The 23381-nt window shown below is 39.2% G+C and overlaps 3 protein-coding genes across 6 annotated transcripts; all 3 read right to left on the bottom strand.

Moving 5' to 3' along the window:
• Positions 1-996: 996 nt before the first annotated feature.
• Positions 997-6071, bottom strand: LOC116694696 (kelch-like protein 42). Of its 4 annotated transcripts, none has more exons than XM_032524538.1 (9): positions 6005-6057; positions 5366-5891; positions 5097-5285; positions 4794-4978; positions 2217-2568; positions 1977-2122; positions 1670-1824; positions 1364-1521; positions 997-1219 (listed from the first exon to the last, which is right to left on the bottom strand). In XM_032524538.1, the coding sequence occupies exons 2-9, from the start codon at positions 5615-5617 to the stop codon at positions 1037-1039; spliced, it is 1620 nt and encodes a 539-aa protein (XP_032380429.1). In that variant the 5' UTR covers positions 5618-5891; positions 6005-6057; the 3' UTR covers positions 997-1036. The 4 variants fall into 4 exon arrangements, with proteins under 4 accessions (XP_032380429.1, XP_032380430.1, XP_032380427.1 ...); XM_032524539.1 differs by having other exon boundaries at positions 5366-5800; positions 6005-6056; XM_032524536.1 differs by having other exon boundaries at positions 5366-6070.
• Positions 6072-6277: 206 nt separating this feature from the next.
• chkb (choline kinase beta) lies at positions 6278-14334 on the bottom strand. Its single transcript, XM_032524546.1, has 11 exons — positions 13762-14334; positions 12957-13065; positions 12664-12777; positions 12270-12403; positions 12076-12180; positions 9976-10034; positions 9152-9239; positions 8897-9005; positions 7664-7764; positions 7469-7550; positions 6278-7351 (listed from the first exon to the last, which is right to left on the bottom strand). The coding sequence occupies exons 1-11, from the start codon at positions 14118-14120 to the stop codon at positions 7295-7297; spliced, it is 1317 nt and encodes a 438-aa protein (XP_032380437.1). The 5' UTR covers positions 14121-14334; the 3' UTR covers positions 6278-7294.
• A 4787-nt stretch (positions 14335-19121) lies between these two features.
• On the bottom strand, positions 19122-22543 carry LOC116694693 (zona pellucida sperm-binding protein 4-like). The gene is given in 9 exon segments (XM_032524532.1): positions 19122-19745; positions 20043-20118; positions 20231-20429; positions 20534-20726; positions 20809-20966; positions 21201-21298; positions 21413-21597; positions 21690-22170; positions 22172-22543. Coding segments are annotated over 9 exon segments (1803 nt in total). The 5' UTR covers positions 22484-22543; the 3' UTR covers positions 19122-19644.
• Between the last annotated feature and the right edge of the window lie 838 nt (positions 22544-23381).

Genomic DNA, 23381 nt, shown 5'->3' with positions numbered 1-23381 from the left:
GTTTTTGGTTGCGGGAACGTTCCGCGAAGGTTCGGTTTGGTTGTCTGTTGGTTAATCGGAAAGTTTTTGGTTACAGAGAACATCTCGACGCGACATTCTCCGACGCCCATAGTAGCCTATGCCCAAAAAAAATCTACATGGCTGGCAAGGATGGCAAAATATTCCCCCATCTCTGGACTGACCAAACTGTAGGCTACTGCTTGCCTGTCTGCCCAAATCGGATATGCACGGTCAGTGAAACCGACTGAAAGCTGGATTGGTCAACATAAGATCTTCTCTCGTCGGCGACTTCGCTGTGGACCATGGACTGGGCTTTCTGTGTCTCGCTTAGGTGTGACAGCGGAACGATGATTTTTTTTCCACCTGAACCAAGCAGTCCCGCATGTTGGATTCGTTTCCATCTGTGAACAACACTGACCTAGGAGGAGAGGGGGTCTCGCACTGCTCTATCGTGAGAACTGGAGGTCATAGTGTGAACCTCAGCACCTTTATGAGATGACTATAACTTTAATGTCCTTTTTTTGTTTGTGAAGTGACCTTGGGTGTCATGAAAGGCGCTAAAATGTATTATTATTATTATTATTATTATTGTCACTATTTCCAAATCGAACAAGATTTTGGATCTCCCATATGAGGGAGAATGCAGAGACTATTAAGACACATAATATACAGAACATACAGGTACACACACATTACCAAATACAAAATAAATTGCATTACATGTCAATTTATACACAGGTGGAACAACATGTCAAAAATCAACAGTAAATTCTATTTATATAGAAGCATTTTGCAGCCTGCACATACAACGGATTTGAATTATCAATTATAAATATTAATATAAATATTGCCTCACTCGAATAAACCAGACAATTAAACAAAAATGACGGCATTTAAAAATACAAAAAATTAAAGTACAAGCACACAAAATAGGACTTTGTTACAATAACAAGAGTAAATTTATTTTGTTATTTCCACCCCTGACATTCAGGTACAAAGTTATCACAAAATATAGCAGTATAGCAAAACTATATTATTAAAAGTAAAGATAAAAGACTGATTCATATTGGGTGGAGATGGGAAGAGGAGGAAGAACTCTGAGGGAAAGAGTTTGGAGATCCATCCTTGCAACAGTGTTGTGATCTGTACTTGGCATCAGGATCTGGTCACCTACAACCACCCCTTGTCCTGCTAAGGCCACTTTCTCAGCGGTGTGCACCTAAAAAGAAAAGGATAAAACCCACTTTTGTAACAAATACGTGTAGATTTCTTTGTGCTTCAGATACAAATCAGCTATATTTAAATGTGAGGAAGTAGTGATACTTGTTTTGTTTGATTAACACAATCTCGGTGTCTATCAAACCTGTCCCCATCTCTGTGATTGCACACAGAATGATGTCACCACATTCCCTGAGTTGTTCCCACCAATCACAACCAGTCTGTCAGTGGCACCCAGGAAGTAAAGAGTAGGGAGGTCTGCATCTGCTCTGGTGAGGGTGGGAAGTAGTTCAGACCAGGAGTCTAAGTGACAAAGAGAATACAGAAGTGTCATTTGTTTTTATAACTCCAGATTAGTGTTAGAAAATGATCTAAACTGTGTATAGCTTTCTGGCCTTTACAACAACAATATATTCTTCATGCCAAACAGAGTTATTCTGGTCTGTCTTACCATGCCTTGTGTTGTACTGCAGCAGCAGTTTCTCTCCAGTTCTCTGGATGTTCCCCAACACATAGAGACAGTGTCCAAGGCTAGTGGCAAGGGGCACGTCATGTGACAAGGACACGGTGAACTGGAAGTCAGTGAGCGGCAGTGAGGAGACAAACCTGAGGAAAAGGTTATATTCAGTCACTTCTACACCAACTAATAACTGAAGGATGCCTTTCTAGAGGGGAAAGATATTAATGAGAAGTAGGAGAGGTATTTCAGTGTCATCCCAAAAAAACAGCTGAACTTCACTATTAAAAAAGACACAAACCTCCATGTGTCCCCCCACGGATCATAGCGTTCTACAGCTGTATAAAGAGCTGTGCTGGAGTCTGGGGTCACCAGTGAGTCCAAGTACCAGCCTCCCACAGCGTAAATACAGCCTTCACAGGCCACTGCACTGAAATGCCGTCTGTGCTGTGGATACAACAGATGGGGACCGTTTTCTTTGGAAGTTTCATTTTGACAGACTGGTCATCAGCTTGATTTACAAGCCAGAATAATGTCTCACCTTAATCAGAGGAGCTGTGGTAGCCCATGCGTGAGTAAAGGGATTATACCTTAAGGAAGCCAACTTGAACTCCCAGCCTCTCTTCACACGCTGCCGGTAGCCTCCTATTATGTACAGGTAGTTATTCAGGACCACTGTAGTGAAACACCACTTGTCAGCCCTGAAAGGAAGCTCTGTAACGGGATACCAATTTCCGTTGTCCTCTGACCCTTTCAGGGTGAAGATATGTCGGGAACGTTCTGTTTCTGGGTCGTTCCAAGAAGTCAGGTTTTCCTTCCTAAGGCTGCAGAGATGTCTGTCTCCTTGTATCCTCAGGTGGACTACTTCGTCCTTCTCTGCATCATTCAGACGCCTGAATCAGTTTTTAAAGACAAGAAAGAAACATAGTCAACCACACGTGGCTGGGTTAGCTTAGTTGGTAGAACAGGTGCACATATATAGAAGTTTACTCCTCAACGCAGCAGCAGCGGGTTCAGAAGAGTTTCTAGTATGTGTCATTTCTGAGTTTGTAGTATGAGGAGGAGGGGGGGGGGGGGGGGGGGGGGGGGGTGGGTGGAGTGACGGCACGTTGGTGTTGGGAAAGCATGGGGAAAGGGGAAGGTAACACTGCCCTTGGACCTCATAAGGAGGCAGATTGCAGATCCTGGTGCCATCTGAGCTTTCATTTTCTCAAAGGCAGAGTAGGTTATCTAGGGCTCAGTTTACACCTATCGCCATTTCTAGCAACTGGGGGACCATAGGCAGGCTGGGGAAACGCATATGAATGTTAAAAAACCTCATGAAGTGAAATGTTCATGCCATGGGACCTTTAACACCCATTCCCCATCAGACACAGATAACTGCTTTAACACACCAAAAATAGCCCTATTGATTTTAATCAATGAATTTATTATCAAACACAATCTTGACTTTATACTTTTAACTGAAACCTGGTTAAACCAGAATAACAGTGGTGCTGTTCTTATCAAGTCAGCTCCCCCCAACTTCAGTTTTATGAGCGAGAATAGAGTGAATAAGAAAGAAGGTGGAATCACCATTTTGTTCAAAGGCTCATTCTAATGTACAGAATTATCCTATGGAAATTTTGCCTCTTTTGAATATGTGGCTCTTCAGCCAAGGTCCTCCCCTTGAGCTACATTTCTAAATATCTAAAGGCGACCTAGATACTGTGCAGCTTTATTTGATGACTTCACTGAACTGCTGTCTATGATCTGTATTGACTTTGACTGTGTAATTATGGCTGGGGATTTCAACATTCATGTTGACAACCCCGCGGATAGAGGACCAAGGAACTCTGTTGTGTTTTTGATAACTATGGACTGACTCAGCATGTGAAGAGCCCACACACAATAAGTGAAACATCTGGACTTGATTATATTTAAAGGTCTGAATATTTCCAAAGTTGCGGTGACAGATGTTGCTCTCTCTGATCATCTCTGTATATCTGTTCACAAAAGTGTTCAACAAAGGTAATCAGAAATGATATATCACTGAAAACACCAGTGAATCATTCATTCAGCTTTTGTCCTTATACAACCACCGTTTCTGGGGCCTCAGTCACTGAGCTTGTAGATAATTTTAATTGTAAAATTACAAATGGTATCGATTCCATTGCTCCCACTAGGCTTAAAGTTGTCTCTAGTAAAAAAAAAAGAAATGTCACACTTGTAAGATCCAATCTCCAGGTCCATTATGACGCATGGGCACCGGCGACCCTCCAATTCCCAACCCAACTCCCTACAGACTGAGCTACTCCCCACCCTTTCTGGCATGCTACTAAAGTGGTTGGAATCCTATTTAAAAAACAGGAACTACTATGTGTCCATAGGTAATTATGCATCTGAGCACACAAATATGACATGTGGTGTTCCTAAGGCTCAGTCCTGGGACCTCTTGTCTTTAATATCCACATGCTTCCACTGGCTCAGATTATGGAAAACAACATCATAAATTATTATAGTTATACGGATGACACACCAATTTACATAACATTGTTGCCTGGACAAAAACTGGTTGGGTGCATCAAACAAACTAACAACTGGATGTGCCAGAACTTTCTTAAATTAAATGAAGCAATATACTTCTGCTGGTTTATAAATAACTAAATGGATTAGGGCCCAAATAGATATCTGTTCTGCTTGTAAACTAGGAACCATCCAGGCCTCTTAGATAATTTGGGACAGGTCTGCTTTCCTTCCCAGAATCAGAACCAAAAAGGGGAAAGCAGCGTTCAGTTCAGTTTTTATGATCCACATATCTGGAACCAACTTCTAGAAAACTGTAGGACCGCATCAACTCTCAGCTCTTTTATATCAAGGCTGAAGGCCCAATGTATCTTTTTGACATTGCCTTTTTAATTTTGTATAAATTTCTAACTGCTTTTTAATGTTTTATGTAACGCACTTTGAATTGCACTGTTGCGGAGATGTGCTATATAAATAAAATTGCCTTGCCTTTGCTGCATGTCATGCCCCCTTCTTGTCTTCATCTGTCCTATGAAATTAAAGGCCTAAAATGCCCCCAAAAAATCTTTTAAACAAAAGGGCCAATCATGTAATGCAATTATACATAGCATACTTGATGAGGTGAGGCAGCTCCAGAAGGTTTCTACTCAGGTAGGTGAACACTGTCAGCTTTAGCTCCACACAGCAGATCTCCTGAGCCAGCCTCAGGTAAGACAAACAGTTGCCTGGGTTGAGGTCATTTGCGAGTACTGACAGGCACTTTGAGAGGAAGGCCTCAGCCAGGAGATAGCTGCTGACCTTCAGTGTCAGAAAGGGAGAAAACAAGAGATAGTAGGTTGGTTTTGGGTTGAAGAACAGCACTGAAGAAAACACAAGATGTCCATTAGCAATAAGTAGGCATGGAGATATTAAGTACCTGTATGTGTGTGCCTAACTCCTCCTGTGGCACTTTAAACTTATTATGGAAGGAAAACTCAAGGAGATTGTGGAATACAGAGGAGGACACATGGTCCAGGTGGATGAGGCTCTCTGAGGTCTCTCTCATTCTGGACCTGGACAAGGCTCGGAAGTATTCGCTGCACTCAGAAAGTCTCCCAAGGTCCACCTTCAACATTAATGATTGAATCAAAATGTATGCGGCCTAAAGGTTAGTTTGAGAATTGCGTTTTAGATTTTTTTACTTACATGGAATGCACACGAGCTAGTTTGGACTGTAACCATTGTTTCATCTCCATCTCCAGGGTGATAAGTGCAAAGTGCCACATTGGTTTTCCACTCCTCTGAGTTTGCTTTGCCTGATCCTGTAGCTGTAATAACTTTGGATACCATCTGACTTTTGACTGCTGGAAAAGCTCCCCAAAGTCTTGTAAAAACACATTTTAGCCATAAGCTTATCCACTCTAATAGTGTCACAACATGTTGCCTGAGAGGATTCATCTCACTCACATAGCGTTGTTTGGATTAAAGTTTAGCCCATTACAACAATTTTAAAACTGCCTGTGCCATATGTCATTTGGTAAAACTCCAAAGTCTAAAAATACAATGCACTTCTCACAGAGTGACATTGTTAATGCTCCAAAAAACGGGAAGCCGAGCCCCCTGAAGAATTCCAAGCAGCCACTGCAATGGAGAAGTAGAGGACAGAACAGTTTAGTCCATGTAACACCGGCTCGTCTCCTTTTCCCTGCTGCAGCTCTCACGGTCACATGCTCTTTGACAGCATGAATAGCAAAAAAAACAACAGATTTAAGATCACATGCAAACAGAAACAGCTTGTTAAAGATAATAGTGCAGTGCACTGGAAGGCTACGTCCTCTGGAATACCAGTTGGTTTTGCAGCCGTTTCGGCCGATTCAGGAGTGTTCCTCAATGAGCAGTGGAGTTTTTTCTGACAAGTCTATTCTTGGCACATGGAGGTGGGACAGTCAACCCTCTGGGAAAAAAACTCTGCTCTCGACACGATCATATGGCAATCAAGTTACTTAGTAGTAACTTAGTAACTTGTGCTTTACTAAATGCATCAATACATTTGATACATTTCTTTAAGGAGTGATACATATTAACATACAAGAAAAACAGGTGTTCTGACACAGGTTCTAAGCACAAATGTTTATTTTTAAATTAGATTTTCAGTAGTGCAAAGAGGACCAACATAATAGTGAGCACTTTTAACAGAATGAAACTGTACAGGAAATATGTTGCTTTTACAAAAAAGCAGTTATTGACAGACTGGTAAGCTTCTAGTTTCTTTTCATGAGTAAACAAGAGTATTATGGCGGCAGTACATTCTATCAAATACAGGTGACAGTGAAATGAATAAGAGACACAAAAAAGCTTCCACAAAATGCCAAAACCCCCCTGACATCCAAAGAAGCCAAAGGGATGTGACTCTATATAATAGTTTGTAATTATTGTTAAATCTAATTTAAGCAAGTCAGGTTGCTGTGGTTGCATACATGTGAACAAATGGACATTTTAGTTACCTAATACAATAGGTAAAAATGACAAATGTTTACATTTTCCAAGTCATGATTCTTTACTTTTACTATTCTAACTGTTAAATTAAAATTATTGTTGACAACAGTGATGCTGTGTTAAATAGCCCTTGTGGAAAAACGTTAAACCTTATTGGACCTTGAAAGAATATTGCTAACGCAGAATGAACATTGGAAGAAATTAGTGAGGTAGAATGACTACAAACACTCAAGCAATGAGATATACAGTTAAAAAACAACAACAAAAACTTGCTGTACTAAAAACTACTTGTTTAGTTCACCAAAATGATTACAGTAAGATTTAATGTCCAAAATGAATTCCCTGGCAGCCAGCAGTGTCCGTTGTAATAACCAACCATCAGATTGACCTTGGCCTTTAAATGATTAACAATAAAAACATTACCAACATTCAAAGCTGTAGAGCTGTACCTGCTCTAGCAGAATGTCACACTATAGGGAAAGTCCTTTAATAAAAAGGATTGCCTGCATTGTGTTCCAATGTAAACGTTTATCTTACAACCTGCACTGCTTGTCATGAGCAGAGCTGCATAGGATTGAAGTTTCAAGAACACATAGTGGAAAAAAAAGAGACATTACATTCTGATTAAAACGGTCAAAATCAGGAGAAGAGCTTTTTTTGCTTGAAGTAGGCATCAAACCGACTCTGGGCATAGTCCTGCAAAACAGTAGGTTTTACTATTAGGCAAGGTTTACTCAACTATAACATTAAATATGTAAGAGACAAACACTATTGTGTGTTTTCATGCTGTAAAATAAATTAAATTCTTCTCACCATGTATCCAAACTCAATCTTGGATATCTTTGCTTGAATGATGGACCACAACCCCCAGAGGAAATGGGATGCTAATGCATACCTACAATTATCAAAAACAATGATGTCATAACAACACCAGGGCTTAGGTGATTGTGCTATGACCTTTAGTCATAGATAGCGCTGCTGTAAATCGTTAAAAACACCATGTGTTACCTGTTAGCTTCAATAATCATGTCCTCTTCCATCTGTGTCTGGTCCAAGGTTATGCCAGAGTGTCTTCTCTGTTCTGCCAAATAACGTCTGATAAAATGAAGCTGAAATAAAAAGCAAAGTGATTTGTGACACGGTGATTAATGTAGTAAGGTTATTTATGTGTTACTGGTTTATTACATATATGTTTACACCATTTGCTTTCCCCTACACAGTAGTTAATATTGAAAAATAACTCCCAAAATTAGTTTTAGTTTCTGTTCTAGGACATATAATATTTTCGTGATTTTTATGTTGGGTTATCTTTAGTAGGTATTGATTTTATTTTTAGCAATAGGTTAAAAAAAAAAATACTCTAGTGTTCCAGTGTCTAATGTTCAAATCAATTACTTTAGTGCAAGAGGATTTATTACGTAAACAATGGACCCAGCAAGCAGACAATGAATGTTTTGTGTGATAGTGTGTAGTAAAAGATCTGCAGACAAGGTCCTCCAAAAAGGGAAAAACTACATTAACATTTTGATTAATTGGATTTTCAACATGTGCTATGTGCTACAGTGTTTGATATAACCTTCTTTTTAACACAATATTGCATTAACAAGTGTTACCACTAGATGACACTGTGTGAACAGAGCACTTGTCTATTCTCTCAGGAGGTTACTTAAACATCAGTACTGTAGTGTCTGACCATCACAGGGAAAAGTGATACGAAAATCATAATGCTACATCCAATCAGTAATTATCAGAGTGATACTAAGATTGGGAATATTTGTATGCCGTTTTAAATCGTTAAAACGGTTGATACTGCATGAACGTAAATTTTGAGGAAAACCCCCAACACCCCCAATCTCATGCATTTGAATGCCTTTAATTAATTATAATATAATAATATATAATCAAAATACTAACCTACACTTACACCATTTTACATGTTTTCTAATCTTTCTCATACACTAAGAATGAACTAAATTAGGTTTTACTTTAATGCTAAATTTGTACTTTTCAAATATTTCCATGTATGTATTTCATTTGAGGTTTGTATTTTAACTTTGACACGGACTATGTTTTACCATTAAAGTGCAGTGGGGCAAGACTATTCCAAGCACGAGTAAATAATAGGTTATTTAAGCCATTCTGTTTAAATTTGTCCCCGGTGAGCCTCTATTAAGAGCAAGAATGTGGCCAAAGAAAGGTAGATAGTCTTTTTGTTTTAACTTAAAAGGGGCTTAGACTGACCTGTTGCTCTCTGGTGGGATAGTTCTCGGGTGTGGCTTTGTAGAAGGGCCACTGGTTATAGGTGTAGTCATATACCCACTCACAGAAATGGTTCCCAAAGTCAAAACCTCTACACAAAAGAAAATATAAAATGTATATTAATACACAATTGGAGCCCACCAACACTCATTCCTAAACAAAAAGGTACAAATACTGTTGATGTACTGTATAATTTCATTTGATTTGCTAAAAAACTAATAAGAGTTTACACTTCACCTGTAATTGTAACTGCTGTACTCAAAGTCAATCAGCATGAGTCTATCTGTTAGGTTGTGGTCCTTGTCTTCCAGCATCAAAATGTTACCTGCAGCAGCCAAACAAGGGGGGAGAAAAATCATCATACACACTCTCTAATTACGTTAGCTAATCTCAGATTCAGACTAGAAAATAGTTTAGATTACCTAAACAAACAAAAAAAAGCATTCTGTTGTAATGACATGTAAACTATTCAGACTGGTCACTAGTTTGGTGTGTGTGTGTGTGTGTGTGTGTGTGTGTTGTGTTTTATGTGGACAACAGTTGTGCCATTTCATTCTGACAATAATTTCCATTGAATATTAAAGTTCATAAATAAGTTGGCATGGCTGGCCAAGTGGCACTGTATCCATGTTATTGAAAGGGGGTTTCTTTCTTGCATGTTTTGTTTGGTTGTGCCTGATCAAAAAACATCCCCCCCCTCTGCGTCCCCCCCCCCCCCCCCCCCCCCCCCAAACAGCACCCTGGGTATAATGTTCAGGTGTCCACATACTTCCTAGTATGCAAGTTCAGCTGAGGCGCTCATCTGTTCTGTGACATTCCCCCTCATTAGAAACCCAAATCTCTGCCTGCCACCTCATCTACTTCAAGGCTTATTTTTAATCACAGAATGGTGCATATGCACGTGAGCCATTCTCATTAGAATCTACACCCAGGCCTTCCTTTGACTTGTGTAATATACTGCTCTCTGAGGCAATGGGACAGTGAAGCCAGAGGGTTAATTAATCAGCCTATATTAGATGTGTGAAGATACGGGAGCAATGAGAGGACAGAATGCATTTTACCTTCCTGGACGTCATTGTGGCAAAACACCACTGGTGATGGAGTTGCTGCCAGCAACGCACTGCGGTGAAGAGAAGACCCAGATCAGAACAGCATAGGTATGACAAAAAAAGGGAGAGGAGAAAAAGAGTGTGTCAGTATTGCATATATTAGGTGATTTATGTTCAATTAAGCCCAAAGAAAATATATTTTATTGAGTATTAAATACAAACATGAAGACGTCCAAGACCATAGTAACAACACTGAAGCAATGACAACTCACATTATTTTACTGGCTGCAATACATCATAGTCATTCCAATTTAATTTTTACTGGTGGACAACATACATGAGATAAAACCCCTACACGCAACTCTATATTCATATTTCAGCAATTTAAATATTTGTACTGGATAGAAGGTATATATGGAGGCATATATGGCGGCGGTGGCTCAGTGGTGGAGCGGTTGCCTGCCAATCGGAAGGTTGGTGGTTCGATCCCTGCCCCTGCAGTCCCATGTCGAAGTGTGATTGGGCAAGACACTGAACCCCGAGTAGCCCCAGATGCTGCGCACCGGTGTGTGAATGTGTGCGAGTGTGTATCTGATGAGCAGGTGGCACCTTGTACGGCAGCCTCGGCCACAGTGTATGAATGTGTGTGAATGGTGAAGGTTTCCTGTATGATGTAAAAGCGCTTTAAGTAGTCGTTAAGACTAGAAAAGCGCTATATAAATACAGTACATTTACATTACAGGCAATATATACTGAGCAATTCAAAGCATCTGCGTACTGTATGTACTACTATTTCTTATCTTTCTCACTGCTAACTATGTTCTATGGTGTTTATATATATATATATATATATATATATATATATATATATAGTATTAAAACCCCTTCACTGTTAATTGCACATCATATTTTATTATTCTTTATTTTATTCTGTAAAATCTATACATTAATCTACTGCTTTTTTGCACTTCTGGCTTAATGGTAAAATAGACTTAAAAAGCCCTAGAACTGCTTTTTCAACAAGTGGCAAAAGTGGTGTTCCACTCTCTAAAAGCTTGGGAGTATATAACTGAAATCTTTATTATAGTGGCGGAATAATTCCAGAAGTCAATCAAAAAAAAAAAAAATCAATGTAGTAGAAGTTGGTTTATCTACAAGATAAGATTAGTGTGTGCTCATAAATATACACTGACAATGAACACTGGGCTGCTTTTCTATTGGCTGCCAAGGTCAACTCCCTAGAGGACTCAGCAGTGAAGTCGTGGAGGCACTGGGACAAAGGTCAGCCATTAGACTGAAGACAAAAATACAGCTTGTCTGTACCCAAAATTAAATTCTTTTGTGACACAAATCTCAAACAAGAACCCTTAAAGCTTTATTTGTGTTTCATGATATTTTCATATCAATATACATCATGTTTAAATCTGTTGTATGTAGTCAATTGACTTTTTTTACTGCAGCAAAAGCAAGACTAAAACTGGACTTTACTGGGATTTTTTAACATGTTGGATAAATATGAATGGATATAGCTGAGCATATGCTAGATGACAGGACACGCTATTTGCTGTCCCATGTCGGTTTTCAGAATCAACACATTTGTAGGGTTATTTAGTAGCCTCATTGGCAGAAAAAGTCACATCCATTTAACCGTTCAATTGCCCTCCCATGCTCCTTTGATCAGCAGAGTCAGAATTTGTTTGGCTAAAGTAACTGTGTTGACCGGGCATCAGGAAGTGACAAAGAAAAGCATAGCAGGATAACGGCAACTTCTACATCTTTCCATATTATTTTCAGACACTTCTGAGGACAATCTGAGCCTGTGAGAGGCAAAAACAAGTACATTGACGATGCCCTTTTTTTCCCCTACATGGTAACCTTGAAACCCAGTTTGCGGCTGCCGGATACAGCGTTCTCGCTTAATACTGGACCAACTATGAAGAGTTTTGTTTACATTAGTCACTTAAGACACTAATGCATAGGAAAAAAATGCCCTGGCTTAAAAATACCGAAATTACCTTTCAACCCTACCTGCAACAACTTGAAGGCTTTATGTGTATACCATACGCATTAAGGCACGTCATGAAATATACAGTATTTAATGCTCCAACTCACCGGAGGCTCTCCAACTCAGCAGGCAAGTCCAACTTCATCAACTTCTTGTACTTCTTCACATGTGCTTCACGTACAAAATTAAGATTCATCACTTGATCCATGTATCTAAAGCAGAAAACAGACATTTTATATATTAAAAAACAACAACAAACAGTTCTAGTAAAAGAAAGAAAGTGATACCAAGGTGTACTTACTTGTCAATGGTCCCAAACAGCCACTTAGGCTCTTTGTTAAAGGGCATGCTCATTTCATGAAAATGTGCTAACTTAACAGCAATCTCAGCTGATATGGCCGAATCTGAAAGCTGATCTGTGCGCATGCGGGTATTCTGAAAAAAACAGAGAATGCAGATGATACAAATGCGTCCTCTATATTGGGAACACAAATAAGCAAATACTAGGACATTTAAATCTTGTTACATGGTGGCTACTAAAAGCTAATGCTCAGTGTGAATGCATTTCTAAATTTCTGAATGTTGAAAGCTTTACACAAAGATAAAAAGTCAAGGCTAGTGTGTGTGTGTGTGTGTGTGTGTGTGTGTGTGTGTGTGTGTGTGTGGTGTGTGTGTTGTGTGTGTGTGTGTAATACCGGAAGGTACTGTTCCAAGCGTCCAGCAGGAAAGATGCCGTAAAGTTTTGGTCCCAGAGCTCGTTCTGCCAGGATGGCAAACATCACGCTCTCCAACACCAGGGAGTCCACTCCCTTCATCACAGAAAGTCAGACACAGTTTGATGACGTTTTTAGTTTCAGTTATACTTGCATGTGAAGGAAAATGACACTGCTGCAGTGCTGCTACTACTACAATAGTGTACAATGTTCCCATGGTAATTAAAATATGTTCAGCCAGTCACATTCATGGACACTCTACTAGAAAAACCAACCTGTAAGATGGCGCCGTAGACTCTAAGGAGCACCTGGCGAGGTTCCTCTCCCACAGAGGGCACACGGTCAGGCAAACTACACAGGTACAGCAGATTACTCAGCCCACCACTACAAGACAAAAAAACTTCACTGTTATCACATTGGAGGAAATGTAACTTGACACTACAGGATCTAGTCATAATAAATACTAGTCAGGCAACACCAGTACATTTTTCATTGAATGCTTTGATGTTAATTTATTGTTGCGGGTCATGACATCAAATCACTCAATATTGGCAAAGTCAACGTCAAACTGTATAAAAGAGGTTTAGTGTCACAGACAAAACTATTTTGCCATCCAGCCTAATATATATCTGTTTTAAAGTGATTGATCATTTGCACCAAGATTGTAATACTGGAATGTCTCACACACAGGCCAGAGTTCAGTTAGCTCGTTCATAAGCAAAAGCACAACGGAAGAAGCATTATAACCATAGACTACACAGTAACAGTGGCCCGTGTTTCGGCCGGAACTCAAAGAGACAGAACTTCCTCAACCCGCGGACTCTCTCGCCCAGGGGGTCCGCCCCCTCTCGCCAGGCTGACAACCCTTAGCTTGGCCGGGGTTATAGGTAGCTACATGACTAGCAGCCGGTTGCTACAATAGCAGTTGTAGTCCTCTAATTTAACCCTGTGACATAGACCATAGGCACCCACTAGTGGTCCCTGTTAATGTTTAAAAATAAACCCCTTTATGGTTAACGTATGATGAGGCCATTCTAAGAATATTTATCCTTAATACAGCTTTAGTTTGCATTAATTTACCTGACGATGCTGATTTGAAAATCACCCTCTAGGATGTTCTTCCACGAGCCTGACAGAAAGTCTCGGCACCAAGCAAACGCCCTTCCCCTGGTGTCCCGGTCGACCTCCTCGGTTCTCCCATCCCGAAAAGACTCTGCCTCTGAGTCGTCATCATAGTTGGCCCCAAACAGGGGACTCGGGGTCCTCAAGTTTCTCTCGTTAACGACAAGCGTTCTGCCTACTCGTTTCTTCTCCGCCGGAGGGTCCTCACCTTTTGTTGTGACGGTCGAGATGTTGCTAAAAAGTTCCGGCCCTGGCTTCTCTGCCCTGCTCAGAACCTCCTTTCCGGAACTGCTGGTCGCATTTCGACTCGAGTGCATCGTTAGTTTCCGTGCGAAGAGCAAAGGAAGACCGGTGGGAAATATGGGTCTCAAACGGCAAGAGGGACTCGCTGACAAACGCAGTTTCACCGGCAAATCTACTTAACCGGAAGAGCCAAACATAGCGGAATAACCCGAATCGCATCGTACATTCAGATTACTGTTATTTTACTCATCGCCCGCGCAGTGACCGGGGATTTGTTGAACAGTGAATCAAACTGGCGTATTTAATGACCAATCACATTTCAACTCCCCAAATTTATGCTAATGGTGCGTTCAAGACACCTGGGAATATCAGGGATCACATTCGTGATTATGTTGTGTTCAGATTGCCACATTCACATGTACATTTCATAACCTATGGTCCCGACACACCCCGTTTATGTTTTCAATGTAGCTACATGTGTATCTGTACCATAGACTGTTATATTATTAATGGACAGAGCTATAATCTGTTCTTGAATAATACAAATTTTTGAAGACAAGAAAAGGATGCGTGGTCTTCTTCTGTGACATTAGGCTCGTTTGAGATGAGCCAGGTCTGAACAGATTTGATCACCGGTGATCGGCACCCATTGCTTGCCGGTTAGATTTGTGTCCGACTTGATCGCGACTTGCTCTGACGTCATGCCCACGTATTTTAATTGCTTTTTGTTAAATTATACTCTGTACAGAACACATGTTGTGTGGCTGATAGATTTAGAAGTCAGTTCAGATCACCTACAGTCTGCTGTTAGCTAAAATCGGAAACAGATCACATGTAGAACATTTTGAGAGCTGCTCTGTCATAATTAGAACAACTAGAGACTGTGTAGATGTGGGTCTGATTACATTCTAATAAATCGGAATCGCACCACAGTGTATCTGGCACTTCCTGTTCACCCTGAAGGCGGCTGAAAACGGCCGAAAACTGTCCAACTTTACCGCAGCTTTTTGTCCCCGCCCCCGGCTGCTGCCGCCTGCTCTCGCCCACTTTACAGGAGAGACGCAGTTCATCTCGAACGAGCCTATTGGCTGCCACCACGACGTGTTACAGCTAGGAAAAGCCCCGGGCTGGGTGGCACGTGGTTCATTAAGCCTTTGTAGTTCCAAACCATAGACTGTATATTTTTTAACGGTCTATGTTTCAAACACATGTGGCGCTGTCATGGTCTTCTATGGGACTGTATTTCTCTATCACTCTGGTAGAGGGGACAGTCCTTGTTAAAAGTTTAAGAGTATTAGCACATGAGTTTGACAGTGTATTTTAATTGTAGTAGTAGTTGATAGCATGTGTTTGACAATGTTCAATGTACTTTAAATGACAGAGTGTAAGTAGTCTTTGAGTTTTGTACTAAATGCACTATTTCTAATCTTAAAGAATTTATATTTAATTAACAATGGATTCCCATATATATACATAAATATGTATTCGTTCGTTCATGTTTCTTGTCCCCATGGGGAAATTATGTTGCAGTAAAATCACATCACATGGTATTTAAAACAACATTATGTCAGACAAGACAAGGAAGAAGAGAAACCATAACACATATACATCGCCACTCATAACATAATAAACCAAATCGACCTATTATCGTACAGAACCTTCGTTATTAAGGAGTTTGATGGCCTGTGGAACAAAGGAGAGCTTGCATCTGTTATATACATATATATTTATTTATATATTAATTTATTTATTAATAATCGGTAACCGGTAATCGGTATTATATATATATATATATATATATATATATATATATATATATATATATATATATATATATATGCATGCATGATTTTCATGAATTAACATTAATAAAACATTAATAAAACAAACCGATTATTTTCAGAACAAAACGTAGAGCAAACACAGGTGATACTTTTCGGCCAATGGGTGCAGCACACATTAAACTTTTGACCTTACTTCCCCAGCAAGCCCAGAGAAGGGGTGCAATATTTGGAGCCGTTAGCGCAGTGAGTGTAATGTAATGGTTCGTTGTTTTAGGCTACTACCTAAAAGTCAACGTGTGGAAACTTTATCAAAACATCTTTAAACGAGACTGAGAGATATGGTGAACCTGTCAACAACCAGGACGAAGAAAAGCGGCCGGAGGAAGATGACCTGACCGCGGCAGGTGGAGCTGCTGAGGGTGCCTAACGTCCCACTGCTGGGAGGGCCGTTAGACCAGGGGATCGCACGGCGAGGCCACAGTGGGTGAGGATTCAGCCGATATAGGGTCTATGCAAGAACTTCACTCTTATCTCCGTCTCGTGGCAGAACATTACAGTGGACATGTGTTATACAGTGATAAATTGATCACCGAATCCAAAGTTATACAGCACATGGGACATTGGTTTATTTATAGCCCCCAAAACGTGTTTGGAACAGTTTCAGGGGTTTATTTAGATATATATTAAGTCATCACAGAATGAACACTGTGCGAGGATGTGAATACTAGATGAGGACATGTGTGTAGTTGGCTGCTGTGACTATTTGACCTGCTGCATTATGGGGCGCCGTTTGTAAAGCGGCTCGTGCTGAAAATAACAGCAACATTTTGTCACATTTAGCTTTAAATAATGTTAATAACTGGTATGAAATTTTGAGGGTCACTTTCTTGCACATTACAACAATATTTGTCAACTTGGAAATATTTTAAATAGTTAAATCCAAATATTAAATGTTACACCTAAATGTTAAATGTTAAATCTATATGCTAAATCTAAATCTAAATGTTAAATCTAAATCTAAATGTTAAATCTAAATCTAAATGTTAAATCTAAATCTAAATCTAAATGTTAAATCTAAATATTAAATCTAAATCTAAATGTTAAATCTAAATCTAAATCTAAATGTTAAATCTAAATATTAAATCTAAATCTAAATGTAAATCTAAATCTAAATTAAATGTTTAAATCTAAATATTAAATCTAAATCTAAATGTTAAATCTAAATCTAAATGTAAATCTAAATCTAAATCTAATGTTAAATCTAAATATTAAATCTAAATCTAAAAGTTAAATCTAAATCTAAATGTTAAATCTAAATCTAAATCTAAATGTTAAATCTAAATGTTTCGGGTGAAACTAAATATTTAGCTATATGCAATATGTCGGTAACGGAACCCAAAAAAAAAATTTTTTTTTTTTTAAAATTAAAAAAAAAAAAAAAAAAAAAAAAAAAAAAAAAAAAAAAAAAAAAAAAAAAAAAAAAAAAAAAAAAAAAAAAAAAAAAAAAAAAAAAAAAAAAAAAAAAAAAAAAAAAAAAAAAAAAAAAAAAAAAAAAAAAAAAAAAAAAAAAAAAAAAAAAAAAAAAAAAAAAAAAAAAAAAAAAAAAAAAAAAAAAAAAAAAAAAAAAAAAAAAAAAAAAAAAAAAAAAAAAAAAAAAAAAAAAAAAAAAAAAAAAAAAAAAAAAAAAAAAAAAAAAAAAAAAAAAAAAAAAAAAAAAAAAAAAAAAAAAAAAAAAAAAAAAAAAAAAAAAAAAAAAAAAAAAAAAATTAAAATAAACATAAAAGGGGTGTTTCATAAATTCTTAATCCTTTAAAAAAACCTTTTTAGAAAAAAAACCAAAACCTTAAAACTTTTTGGGCCCAATGGGGGAAAAATTTTTTTTTTTTGACCTTATTCCCCAGCAACCCCGAGGGGTTTTTTGGACCTTTTGGGGAGTGGTTTTTTGTCTTGTTTTTTTTGGCTATAACTAAAAGTTCACGTTTGGGAAAATTTTTAAAAACTTTAGAGAAATGAAATTTGTTAATTAAAACCCCAAGAAGAAGCCCGGGAAGATTAACCCCAGGTGAGTAAAGGGGTAAACCCCCCCCCTTTGGGGTGCCAGCCCCGGGGTGAGGGGAAACAGGGGGGTTTTAAGGGGTTCCCCTAAGGGGGTTTGAAAAAATTATTTATTGTTTAACATTTGGACATTGTTTATAAAGTTTAAATTGATGAATAAAGTTTTTTCCCCCAAAGGAAAAATTTTTTGGTTTTTTTACCCCCCAAACGGTTTTGGAAAGTTTTCCCTTTATTTTTTTATTTAAATCAAGAAACATGTGCAAATTTTAAAATTAGATTAAAAGTGGGTAGGGGCGCTTACCAAAGCCCTTCATTACTTTTCTGCAACTAAACTAGGCTACTGATGGAAGCTGCAGGAATGATGGGGGAAAACCCACTTTTTGGCTTTTATTGAATTTTTTCGGGGTTGGCTAAACAAGTTTCATGATGCTTTATGCTAAAAAAACCACCCCTTTTCCCCCCCTCCTTCCCTCCCTTTTCCCCCCCTCTCCTTTTCTCTTTTTCCCCATTCGCCCCTAAATAAACCGCTGCGGGGGGGGACGTATTGGGCAGTGTGCAAGGGGAAACTCTAAAATTTCCGAAAATCCGTACTGAAACGGAAACAGGGCAAACGTTTAATTAAAATTAAAATATTTTTATTTGCTTGAACAGTGAGAAAAAAAGATGTTGTTTATTTTTTTCAAAATTTAAACTTGTTATTCGGAAAATTCCACATCCAAAAAGAAATGGGGGGCCCCCAAAAACCCTGCTTTTTAACATTCTTTTAAGAAAGCAACCCTGCAACAACACCATAAAAAGGGATTAAAAACAAAAGGTTAAAACTGTTTGTGTTTGATAAAATTTTCCAATTTTTCGTGATTTAATTTTTCACCACATTTTCTTTTTTTTTTAAATCTTATTTATTTTGATTTATTATATTTTTCTCTTATGAAATCCTTTGGGGGGACCTTTTAATTATAAAACTGGCATTTTAAAAATTCTTTGTTATATAAAAAAAAAAAAAAAATCCGTACTGAAACTTGAGCAACCCCCTACACCAGCAAAAATATTCCCGACCCCGTCCCTGGGGCTTTTGTGTCCTGGTGTTTTCCCCTTTTTTGTCTTTTGGGCGTGTAAATCAAAAAAGTCACATTTTATAATGCTGATTTTGGGGTTTAATTGGCTTTGCTTTATTTAAGAGTTAATTTTTTAAAATAAACATACTAGGCCTACCATAACAATTTTCCTGACTGTCCTTCAAATATTGTTGTTATTATAGCAAAAAATGGTGTTAATGGGCAAATGCACATAACACATTTCACTAAGCTGATTAAAATACATAGATACATAATCTTCTGTTTGTTTGCATTATCATGATCCTACTGTGCCTCTGTATATATATGCAGAATGTATTGATAAATGACATAACTTAAAAGCCTTTTGTTAAGGGTATAAGGGAACACCAATGACAAAAAGATGACACATTAAGCTCTCATTTATGTGGCTTCATAATACCAAAAGGTTAACCAATACTGTCACATAAGTTTAAATGTGGGGAAATCAAATACAGTTTAAGTGAAACTGTATAACTGTAGAATGACTCATTTATTTTCTGCGGTATTAATATTAACTTTTATTTCTGTGAGTTCACTGTGTAAACCATATATCTAATTCACATTGTATAAGATCAGATAACATGGTATATCAACATGGAGATTTATTTAAAACCTTCAATCATCACTTTTCATTAAGCATAAGAAAACAGGTCTGCATGTTGTTACTAAATGGTCTGGCTTGAGTCAATGATGATAAGCTCCTGACTGCTCACCACAGTGGTTTCAGGTCTGGAGTTCGTCTGGACAGATGCTGCAATGTCTCTTCCTGTGTACAACACATGGCAATGGTCAGTTGCTGTAATACTTGAGGTTAAGACATTACATGATGTCAGAGATCATTTACTTTGTCCAATTCCCATGCCACAAATTATGCTGTTCCTGTGAAACCCTTGAAAATTATGATCTATTTAGCTTCCTGTATTTATTCTAGTCAAAAACAAGGGAACAGGCTTAGACTAACACCATACTGGTTGTGTATCTATCATCAAAGCGAATACGCTAGTCTACTACTTTTAGTAGTAGACTAGCGTATTCGCTAGCGTACTCTTTAGCGTACACTTACTCTTTCTCAAGCAGTGAGGTTCACATGTATTTGCAAGAGAGGGATGGCACACAGCTGTGTTGCAGTGGATATACACCTGGTCAAACACAAATGTATTGTTAGGAAATATGTAGATACGTTGATATTAACAATAGTATAAAAACTAAACTAAAACCTTTTTTCTTAAATTGACTTGTTGGATCATATACCTTTACTTTGAGAGGAATCATAGGCGCTGGATCTGCAGGTTTTCCCTTAACAACGTCCTTGGTGGGATTGGCACCTCCATGACCCACAAATGTGAACATCTTAAACACAAAACGTCTGTAGTGGGTTGGGAACTGGACGCCTGATGAGGAACCAACAGGGATCAAGGTGGTTGTGTAATGGTCATCACGGTATGGGCAGCTATGGCAAGAAGACAAAGTGTAAAATTGGGACTTATTGTAAATCTATATATAAAAAAAATATTATAAATGCATATTTCCAAGTAAAACCAGCAATATAAATACCCTTCAATCAGTAAGTCCCACTGAGGAAGACTATAAGGGGAGGGGTCAGCAGTTGCCCAGCATCTTCCAAGAGTCAAAACCAGGTTGGGGTCAGTCCTCTCCTTAATTCGGATCTCAACGTACACAGGATCCCTGAGCACCTTTTGAACCGGGTAGTTGGCAGCCTGGTAAAATGAGTTGTAGGCCACCAGCTCTGCTCAAACAGAAAACATTGTTGGGGGACACAGTCACTGCCAAATGAGACTAACTGCACAGAATATCTCCTTGACACTAACCTTCCACACAACCCTTGGTAGTACACACTCCATTGGCCAGCCTGAGCTCCACGTTCAGTGGTCCAGGAGCAGCAACTGGGGGTGGTGGAGGGACCAGGCCAACCTCGATGATCAGAGCCTCAACTGAGGTGCCAATATATCTACACTGGCAAACGAGCCTGAGACAGGAAATAAGGTCTTTGTCAGTCAATCAGTCAGAAAAGAATTTGAGTATAGTTTGGTTTGTAAAATATCCCAATGAACTAACGCTAACCAATTCCAGAGAATTCATTCACTGTATTGTTTTGATACCACTGAATTGTCTGAATTGTCTGATGCCTTAGCCAAGTACTGGTCATAGTAGTAGTAATCCTTTATGTTGTGACAAAGTGTAAAGAAAGAAAAACACATACTGAAAGCTGCTGTCTCTGGTAATGGCTCCATTTGGTCCAACAGAGACTTCATAAGAGGAGGACATCTGGTTCTGATAGATTATTACCCCAGGCTCCTCCTGCAGTAAATTAGCAGTTATTTGGTCTTTCTTACTACCCAAAATAAACTTACATTTTTAATTTGAAATTGAATACAAATCAAATTGAACAGTCAAATGAGTCCTAACACTTACCGTCATGACAGTGCCACAGGCAGTGACAGGAAACTGGTAGATGGCAAAAGCTGAAGTTGTGCCAACAGGACTGCAGGCTGGATCCCTTCCAAGCAAAGTAACTGACTCCAAGTCGAGGCTTGGTTTGGTGGCGTCTCTCGCCACTACCACGATGAACTGGCCGTCCTTAGTGCACTGAAGAGTAACTGAGAAAAACTATGCATAAAGCAAATACCCCCTTTCAAGTACCTGAGTAGGATATCCATCTAGTTCTGTGAGGAATAAAAAACATACTTACCAGATTTTCCATAATAGCACATTTGTCCATCAAAGCAGCAGTTTATAGCATTACATTGAGAAGGGGTGATGTCTGTTCCTCCGCACCGTATCTTGTGCTGTTCAGCCACTTCACAAGAGTGAAATGGCTCTGGCGGCTTCGGAATTGAGGGCTCCTGGGGCTCCTGTGGCCACTGAGGCTTGGTTGGCTGCTGGGGCTCCTGTGGCCACTGAGGCTTGGTTGGCTGCTGTGGCTGCTGTGGCCACTGAGGCTTGGTTGGTATCTGGGGCTTGGTTGGCTGCTGTGGCTGCTGTGGCCACTGAGGCTTGGTTGGTATCTGGGGCTTGGTTGGCTGCTGTGGCTGCTGTGGCCACTGAGGCTTGGTTGGCTGCTGTGGCTGCTGTGGCCACTGAGGCTTGGTTGGCTGCTGTGGCTGCTGTGGCCACTGAGGCTTGGTTGGCTGCTGTGGCTGCTGTGGCCACTGAGGCTTGGTTGTGCTGCTGTGGCTTGCTGGTGGCTGCTGTGTGCCACTGAGGCTTGGTTGGCTGCTGTGGCTGCTGTGGCTGCTGTGGCTGCTGTGGCCACTGAGGCTTGGTTGGCTGCTGTGGCTGCTGTGGCTGCTGTGGCTGCTGTGGCCACTGAGGCTTGGTTGGCTGCTGTGGCTGCTGTGGCCACTGAGGCTTGGTTGGCTGCTGTGGCTGCTGTGGCCACTGAGGCTTGGTTGGCCACTGAGGCGGCACGGCATTAACATCACCAGCGACGCAACCAAGTAGGGTTGCTGCCAGAAGACAACCGCAAATCAACTTCAATGCCATGGCTTCACAGCATAGAGCGATTCACAAAGAACACCAGATGCTGTTAAAAATATGTTGTAAAGATGCTAGCTTTTATATGGTATTGGCAATGTTGACTTGCTGAGGACTCGTATCCTATTTGCTGTCCACACCTGCCAATCAAATGTTCCAGTAACTGGTTGGTCTGTGGTGTGCACTAAAGAGCTTAGATGTCATGCCAATAAAGTAAACTTATTAGAGAACTCAGGAATTTCACACATATTGCATCAGGAGATACTAACAGTGTGCATGATAAAAAATTACTATGATGTAAGAATCTATCCCAGCTTGCTACAGACAGCCCATTGATTGTTATTGGTTTTGAAAGGAAGAAATCACAGCTTGTTTGTACAATGTCCACAAAAACCTTCATAGGGTCTGCTTGACCGACAATGTGCAGGTCACATTGTATTTAGGCAGCAGGGCTTCATGTAGATAAAACAAATACCTGTTCTCATTTTTTAACTATTTTGACTTTTCTAAAAATGTAGACCATGATTAAGACCTTAATGGCTGATTTTGTAATGACTTTACAACCAAGAATTAAAGGCTTTAAACTTTACTGCTACTATTAATTAAAAGCAGTTTCAAAAAAGTGAGTTTGAACATGTGATTTGAACATGGACAGATTGGTGCAGTCTCAGATTTATCATTATATTCATGTCCAAACAGTTGACTTCCAAATAACTCCATTGTTATATAACTCAAACTGAGTTTTTTTATAGAAAAAATCTTTAATTTCTTTGAAAAAATCTTAAAGCTATAGTAGTAGCTCTGTCGCCTCCATGAGGAATTCCAAATAATGATAATGAACACCACTGTTGCTGCATCCACATGATACAGCCTTCCGTAATCGTGCAAGAGGAGGATTAAATAACAT

This window comes from Etheostoma spectabile, chromosome 8 (assembly GCF_008692095.1).
Source record: "Etheostoma spectabile isolate EspeVRDwgs_2016 chromosome 8, UIUC_Espe_1.0, whole genome shotgun sequence".
In the NCBI taxonomy this organism is placed as follows: Eukaryota; Metazoa; Chordata; class Actinopteri; order Perciformes; family Percidae; genus Etheostoma; species Etheostoma spectabile.
Note: the sequence above shows the minus strand (reverse complement) of the source record. Positions and strands in the feature narration are given on the sequence as shown.

Coding starts and splice junctions, on each gene's coding strand:
- chkb (XM_032524546.1), bottom strand. CDS start 14,120: ATGCACTCGAGTCGAAATGCGACCAGCAGTTCCGGAAAGGAGGTTCTG. Junction 12,181..12,269: donor CTGTTTGGGACCATTGACAA/GTAAGTACACCT, acceptor TTTCTGCTTTAG/ATACATGGATCAAGTGATGA. Junction 7,551..7,663: donor ATGATTATTGAAGCTAACAG/GTAACACATGGT, acceptor TGATAATTGTAG/GTATGCATTAGCATCCCATT.
- LOC116694696 (XM_032524536.1), bottom strand. CDS start 5,617: ATGAATCCTCTCAGGCAACATGTTGTGACACTATTAGAGTGGATAAGC. Junction 2,569..4,793: donor GAGCTGCCTCACCTCATCAA/GTATGCTATGTA, acceptor AAACTGATTCAG/GCGTCTGAATGATGCAGAGA. Junction 1,825..1,976: donor CCGTGGGGGGACACATGGAG/GTTTGTGTCTTT, acceptor CCTTTTCCTCAG/GTTTGTCTCCTCACTGCCGC.